Source organism: Quercus suber, unplaced genomic scaffold (genome assembly GCF_002906115.3).
Source record: "Quercus suber isolate HL8 unplaced genomic scaffold, Cork oak 2.0 scaffold_376, whole genome shotgun sequence".
In the NCBI taxonomy this organism is placed as follows: domain Eukaryota; kingdom Viridiplantae; phylum Streptophyta; class Magnoliopsida; order Fagales; family Fagaceae; genus Quercus; species Quercus suber.
In genome coordinates, this window is record NW_027069828.1 from 186,622 (window position 1) to 194,755 (window position 8,134).

Consider the following 8,134-nt stretch of genomic DNA (forward strand, 5'->3'; position numbering starts at 1 on the left):
TTTAAGTAATGTAACAACATTCAGCTTATCTCATTAGAGTATGCAAGGAAGTCTAGCACCCCCCAAGTCAGAATGAAGGCATGGTTTAATTAGCAAAGCTCAGAAAGACAAGACTAAAGCTTGCAATGCTAAGTCTTATATCAATGTTAGAATCAACAGTGTTTAATCTACAAAATACTTACTTTCTGCTGCATGCCTAAGCAAAATAAATATTATAGATTTCAAGGAATGATGAATGGTAGCCAAGAGACTTGTAGCTTAACGGGCAACTCTTGGCATTTCCAATGAAGATGTCCAGGGTTCGAGTCCCTCCTCTCCCATTGTATCTATTGAATTATCAAAAAAAGAATGGTAATTTTCTTAAGCCAGTAGAAAATGCAGGCCCAATGCTTACCCTTAAATTCATAGAATTTTGATGTTTGTGCTGCAATATGTAAATAGAATCATCTTTTTTTTTTTTTTTTTTTTTTAAGACTAACTAAATTCACAAATTTACATGACACCAACTTCTTTTTCCATTACTTTCAGAATGTGGAAATAAACCCAGCAACCTATTCTTTAACTTTAATTTCAGCTCGGTCAAGCACAGTTGAGTTGATGGCTTATTGTTCAAGACCGCAGAGCAATATGGAGTTGAGGACCACATGCAATAAAATAAAATTAAAAAAAAGTTGGAACAATGAGCCACAAACAGAAAAATGTAGACAATGAACCAAATATTCCTTCTCTTTTCTACAAAAGAACAAATAACTTGATCATCTATTCTGCCTCTACCTAATTATCAAGCCATATTTGACAGCACCCATACCAAACTGCAAAACTCCTTCACTCTTAGTTACCCATAAATCATTCCCAAGGTTCATATGAGGCAAGACCTCATGAATGATGTTTAGCTACTTACCACAAAGGAAAAGAAGGCTGTTTAGCTGAATCTGATTCCAAATCATCTGAATGACAATCCTAGAAAGAGCCCATTCAACCAATATGATAGTGGAAGAAAACATATTGATTAATTAAATTAATATTGCTAATGCTAGTAACTAAAAGTTAATGGTAAATTACTCATCAATTTTTACTTATAACCAAAAAAAAAAAAAAAAAAATAGAGTTGCTAACTCATTTTCTCCATACTATTTCACAGCATTCTGCATAGAATTATCAACAAAAAGATATGACTGTACACACACACAATGTGCAGTCTAGGTTTGAGATGTGGTAAACAATTGGTAAGTGCCAGCAAACTGTCTATCCAATAGTAATGCTAAGGAGTCACAGGGGACTAGAGACTTAGGAATTCAAAGGTATTGTAAATCATAATTACCACTTGTGTGTGAAAGGGTAGTTTTGTTTATACATACTTAGTTCCTTTTTTTTTTTTTTTTGATAGGTATATATACTTAGTTCTTTAAATATCAAAGATGCATAAGCCCTTTCAAAATGAAGAAGACATCACATATGTAGTAGCAATCACTAAGAGCTGAATGCATGCTTATCCACTAAACATAACTGCTTCCCCACCACAAAATCATCCTCAGGGTGTCCCAAACTGTGCTAAGGGTCTCTCTTGATACAAAGAATGTCTGAATCATCTGGCTTAAACTTCCTAAAGTTACTCTCTCAAGGAATCCATGCTTCACTGAGTTGGAGAATAAATTGATATGCATGGAAGCACTAGACTGTAAAACTTATGATTTTTTTTATGTCTACGTGCTCAAGCTCGTTAAAAGCCAATAAGGCACTGAACAATCTTTGCTATTTTGGAACACTAATTAAGTACAACTTAAGAATTTATTTTCTATTATCTGGTTCTTTGTTTACTTATCTACTTTGAACTTTACTTTGAAGCCAGTATTGTTTGAACAGGGTCTTACAATGCCATTCATTCTTTATGTGAGGGCTTAAGCTGATGCTATAATGTTCAATTCAGTGCTTCATCTGCGGGCTAATCTAGGATTATATAATACAAAAGACCATCTACACACATGTAAGTCCACCAACCGTGTTAATCTGAAAGGGTCACAAGGTCTTTTATGGATTCAATCAGTAAATTAAACACTTTTGGTTAAAGCAGTGATTTTTACTTCATCAGGAGAGATCACAATAATTACAAACTAAATTGAAATAAAATCTCATTTCAATCCTTAAATGCAGTTACTTTAAGCAAGTATTATGAAAGACGATGGAAAGAAAGTGGGACCCAACTCAAATCATAGTATCCTACTTCAAACACAATCAAGCCATTAATTTTCTATAGAAATGCAACACACCATAATAGGAAACAAAATTGAACTACACTTTTGTCCAACAAATAACACCAAATTTAGAGAAGGGTATTGACAAGTTTCATAATTTTCCCAATTATTCACATGTCTTTGATGCTATATATACACAAAGTTTCATAAACTAGAAACAACTGCAGCAAGAAGAAAAGACACCCTCACTAACCTCATTCTAAATCAACCTACGACAACTGAAATAACATGAGGGACTTTCCCATCATCAAAGGGCAAGCTAACATACTCCCTTGCAAACTCCTCAGCTATCTCCATAGCTAACTCTCCATGAAGAGCCTTGCAATACATATACAGCACAGTGTTTGCCGCAGCATTATAAAGCAACAAAAGCATAAGAAAAGTTGAAGTCACAACAATCTGCACAACAAAACCCCAACTTTTCCACCCATAACTGTCTCCAATATCCAATTCAGAAACAGCACCACAAGTCCACACCAAAATCCCACCAGAACCCCCAAAAAACAAAAACAAAGAAAGCCCCAACTTTCTCATCCCTCTCATCAAACTCGCACTCCTCCTCAACGGTTCAAAACCCCACCTTGATTCCACCACCACAACCACACACGCCAAAGTCCAATTCACTTGCAAATACCCCAAGACCAGAACCAACAAAACCCCACCAAAAATCACAAGGTAATTTGAGTAAAGCTCAAAATTTTTCGTCACCAACAAGAAGAACCCCCCGAAAGCAACAACAATCAGAGAAAACACGACCTGGGTTATGACCACCGTGACGAAAAGAGGCAAGAATGAAAGGAAAACGGACTTGATAGCCGAGATGAGCTTGACGGGTCGGCCATAGAAGCCATGGAAGACACTGAAAGTGATGGAACCAGTGGCTAAGATAGAGAAAGCGAAAACGAAAAGAGAGTAGAGGATTGAGAGGAACAGGGTGTCTGAGAAAATGGGTTGGTCTTGTTCTCGGGGATGAAAATCGAGGAAACCGCGGAGGAGGACTTTGGGGTTGTCTGAAGGTGGGTGAGTGATGAGGTTGAGAAGGGTTGGGTAGACAACGAGAGAGAAAGAGAGAGGGAGAAGGAAGAGGACACAGAGAGCGAGGAAATGGCGAGAGTGAGCGTTGAGGATGCGCTTTGATTCGGAGAGAATGGAAAAGAGGCTTGGGTTCGGTGACGAGAGAGTTGCCATGGTAGTACGATTGAATTGAATCGTTTGTGTTTGATGAAATGTCAGAGAGAGACAATATATCGAAGAAGATGAAGAAGAAGAAAGTATTAGTCGTGGCTTGTGGTAGTGGATTGGGGATCTAGTTGTGTGAGTCTTTGGCTTGGATTTTTTTTTTTTGTTTCTCTCTTGTTTTTATTTTTTTTTTTTTTTTTTTTTTTTTGGCCGCTTTGTTTGACTTTGGAGGCAAAAAAATCGGTGCATGAACAGGGCGTATACGGTTTACATACTGTTTATGCACTATTTATATAATAAAAAATATTAAAAATAGGTTCATGGAACTATTTATACATTTAAAAATTATTTTGCTACAGTGTTTTCAGTTTGCAATTTTCAGTTTCAGCAACAATAAGTTCAATCCAAACGGATCCTTTGAGTCGGATATGGACATATTTCTTTTTCGATAACTAGACTAGTGTTGTACAAAAAACAGAAAATTATTTCCCATGCAGTGTATTATCGTGTAGTGCCTGCAAGTCCAATTCCAATCTAAGCTGATTGCCAAAAAAAGAAAAAAAAGAAAAAAAAATCCAATCTAAGCTTGACAATTGACATGTTTCTAAAAAATAAAAATAAAAATCTAAGCTTGACATATATCAATTAACAATCACCGCCAATACATACATATATATATATATATATATATAATTGAAGTATATTTAAAATCTAAAAACAGTTTACACCCAATTATAGGATAAGCTTAGATTTGAATCAAGTATGATTAGATTCCAATTATCGATATGCATCTAGTAATTGATTGATGATGGCCTTTGAATTGATGATCAGGCTAGATAGTTAGATGGGTAAACAAATAGATAAAAAAGGTAAAAGGAAAAAAAAAACTTATCTTATGAGACTGTCTCATAAAATATCTTATTATGAGAGGACACATGTCAAAAGAATATATGATAAAATATCGTGAACTTAATGAAATGTAAAGAAGATGAGGAATAAAAATGTCGGAGGATTCAATTCCACCATCTTGCCGCCTAATGCTTCTCCGAGTTTCAATTTTATGGTATGATTTCGCCCAATTCACCCAAAATTGATCGGATTAGATGGTTTCATTGGTTGGGTTCAGATTTTTAACACTCATATATAGTTGGAGAGAGGCATTTAAAGATCTTTTGTTAATCAGGGCAAGGTGGCGATTGACATGACAATGAACTGAAATTTTAATTGGTAAGTCAAATAATTTGATAGGATCAATTGGACCACATTGTCGTAATTGCATATTAAATCAATGCAAGTGAGTGACGTTACATGGTGATTCAAATAAGGATAAAGCTTTACTACAACCCTGGTTAGAGAAGATTCATTAATGGCAATTCACATTACTATTTATGTGTAAAAAGATAGAGATTCCTTTATATATATTAGGTTGACGAAGTGAAAAACTTTGATCATTGGTGTATATATATTGAGTTATTATATATATATATATGATTGAACTAAATTTAGCGTATAATTAAAAAAAAAAAATATTTAACATAAAATTGAAGTATATTTAAAATCTAGAAACAGTTTACACCCAATTATAGAATAAGCTTAGAATCGAATCAAGTATGATTATATTCCAATTATCGATATGCATCGCGTGATTGACCAATGATAGGCTTTGAATTGATGATCGGGCTAGATGGTTAGGTGGGTAAACAAATACATAAGGAGGGTGGAAGGGGAAAAACTTATCTTATGAGATTGTTTCATGAAATACCTTGTTGTGGGAGGACACATGTCAAAAGAATATATAGTAAAATATCATGAACTTAATGAGATGTAAAGAAGATGAGGAAAAAAAATGTTGGAAGATTCAATTCCCCCATCCTGACATCCGCCTAAAGTTTCTCCGAGTTTCAATTTAATGGTATGATTCCGCCCAATTTACTAGTTAAAACCACCCAAAATTGATTGGATTAGATGTTTTCATTGGTTGGGATCAGATTTTTAACACTCTTATATAGTTGGAGAGAGACATTTAAAGATCTTTTGTTAATCAGGGGCAAGGTGGCGTGTCGATTGACATGACAAATGAACTGAAATTTGTATTGATGAGTCAAATAATTTGATAGGATCAATTGGACCACATTGTCGTAATTGCATATTAAATCAATGCAAGTGAGTGACGTTGCATGGTGATTCAAATAAGGATAAAGCTTTACTATTACTCGGGTTGGAGAAAATTCAATAATTGCAGTTCACATTACTATGTATGCGTAAAAAGAGGATAAAGAAAAACTGTGTTGATTGATGTATATATATTGAATTGTTTGATTTGAAGAAAAGCTTTATTCTTTGAGTAATGCATACTTATCCGACAAACATGAGAAAAACAACCTCGTTTTGTAAGATACAAACAACCTTCACGAGTTAACGAGGCAGTTTCTGGGCATGGTACAGGGGGATTCATATGTGGTGTTTTGGGAAGTTTCAATGTGTGTCTTGACTCTAGACAATAATAGTAAAAATATTTGAGGCGGCAAATATTCGGACTTTTTTTTTTAGTGTAAAACTTTTGTTGGTGTGTGGGAAACTGAAAATTGTTCATAGAAAGTGTGACCTTAGACTCTATTCTTTCTTGTGTGTGCCGTGTGCGTCACTTTGAGTATTCGCATCAATTCTTACAAAAATTCCTATATATTTTAATATAAGAACTTACTTTTTTTTTATTTTACATATTTATTTTTCAAAATAGACCACATTAGATTATTTACTTTACGCTACATTTCATTAAAATATTAATTTTTCTTAATTTTTTTTATTTCAATTTTTTCATACACAAAAACCATCATTCATTCCCTTCTTTTATCCTCGAGATACGTAAAGAAAAAAAATAAACAAATAAATGCAAAATGAATACTGTCACTGTAAATTTACACAGTTATTGTAGCAAAATTGTAAATTTACACAAACAAACTGATGTGAGTTAATTTTAAGTAGAACTGTGTAAATTTTACAATTTTTTTTTTCTTTCTATTATACACGAACTGATGTGAATGATTTTCATGAACACTTAAGGTAGGCTAGAGTTATGAGTGAGTATGGGCTAGGCATTGGGCTTGTAAATGATTCACGTTAGGCATCATCTCGAATTTTTTCCTTGGATAATCTTATTATTGCAGATTTACATTATTTGAGGTACCCATTCCATATGTTGATTGTTGACCATGAATAAAAGTACTTGGCCCAAGCTTTTGCCTAGATTCGGAACAAAATCATAGAAGCCCCAGTAACCATTACTTTTTTAATGCTATTCCTCTCTTTTTGGCATAGTAACCCTTAACATATTCAATGGGGGTGGCAATTTGTATTTGCGTGTCGAGTTCGTATCGTGTTAACTCGTGAATATCAGATTATATGGGTTGACACTAATCTGGTGTGTTTATTAAATGGGTCAAGATTCTCCAACCCTAACACGACCAATTTATTGAACGAGTTAGTCATGTCAACCTGTTTATTAGGCTTTATCAAAACGAAAAAAAAAAAAAATAGTATTAACCAAATCGATATGAATTATGATAAACCAAAAAAAATAAATATTTTTAATATAAAATTCAGAATTAATGAGTAACTGCATAACAAATAATCATTCAAAACTAAAGGAAATCTCAATATCACAAATAATCCATCATAATATGTCAAAGAAAATAAACCACAACAACTAATAAGTCTATATACCTAGGGTTTAAAGCAGGGACAGACCCAAGTGGAGGCCCAAAGGGGCCCGGACCCCCCATGGATTCAAATTATTTATTTATTTTAGTTATTATATATATTTCATTTTTGTAGTTAGGCCTCCCTTCCAAAACCTTAGGTTTCCTTCTCCTTAATAAGCCTAACTAGCCTCATCCAAATAGCAACTATCTAACCCAAAAACTTAACAAGAACAATAAAAATATTCACAATGGTGATTGTATTTTAGCAAAACAAAAAATTATTTTACCACCAAAGAACCAAAAAATCATAGGTTATTGGAGAAGTTAAAGCTAAATTTTTTACAACTATAGTAAACTGGTATAAATACTAGTTGACTGTAGCAAGTTGTTAAAAAAAATACAATATGTTATTAAGATTATATCTCTTCCGTCAATTAAAAAACTCAAATTCTCTCAATTCCTTTATTATTTGAATGAATTGTTTATATTTTTTAAATAAAGTGATAAAAAAATAGAACAATATTTGACATTAGGTGTATTATAAAGTGAGGTGGTAAAATATATAAAGTGGTTTTTTAAGGTGCTAAAAGCTAAAATTTTGAGCACCACTCCACCACTGTGAATGCTCTAATTTCAACAAAAAAAAAAAAAAAAAAAAAAATCCTAGCCAGCCTAGTATTAAAAAAAAAAAATTTTTTTTTGTTTTTGTCTTTGTTGATAAATGATTGCATCTTAATGCATTTGGAAATAACGATTTTGAGTATTTATAATTTTTTAATACTATATATATATGGATGCCTATTTGGAGGGTTTTTTTTTTTTTCTTTTTTTCTTTATACTCCGACCCCCGCTAGCTTAAAGTTTTGGGTTTGTTTTTGGTTTGAAAGGTATATTAGTAAAATGTCATTTAATTAAACGAGTCAGACAAGTCAAACAAGTTCCATGGATTGGACACTAACCCAACCCATTTATTAAACGGGTCAGTCATGTCAACCGGAATAT

The 8,134-nt window shown here is 33.2% G+C and overlaps 1 protein-coding gene and 1 long non-coding RNA gene across 2 annotated transcripts; both read right to left on the reverse strand.

Annotated features, from left to right (window-relative positions):
* On the reverse strand, positions 1 to 1,086 carry LOC136062052 (uncharacterized). Its single transcript, XR_010623873.1, has 2 exons — positions 902 to 1,086; positions 1 to 326 (listed from the first exon to the last, which is right to left on the reverse strand). It is a non-coding gene; the product is annotated as an uncharacterized LOC136062052 (long non-coding RNA).
* A 1,233-nt stretch (positions 1,087 to 2,319) lies between these two features.
* On the reverse strand, positions 2,320 to 3,609 carry LOC111988180 (uncharacterized). Its single transcript, XM_024019962.2, has one exon. The coding sequence runs from the start codon at positions 3,438 to 3,440 to the stop codon at positions 2,457 to 2,459; it is 984 nt and encodes a 327-aa protein (XP_023875730.2). The 5' UTR covers positions 3,441 to 3,609; the 3' UTR covers positions 2,320 to 2,456.
* Between the last annotated feature and the right edge of the window lie 4,525 nt (positions 3,610 to 8,134).

Excerpts from the sequence above, each read along its gene's own strand:
- LOC111988180 (XM_024019962.2), bottom strand. The coding sequence starts at position 3,440 with ATGGCAACTCTCTCGTCACCGAACCCAAGCCTCTTTTCCATTCTCTCC.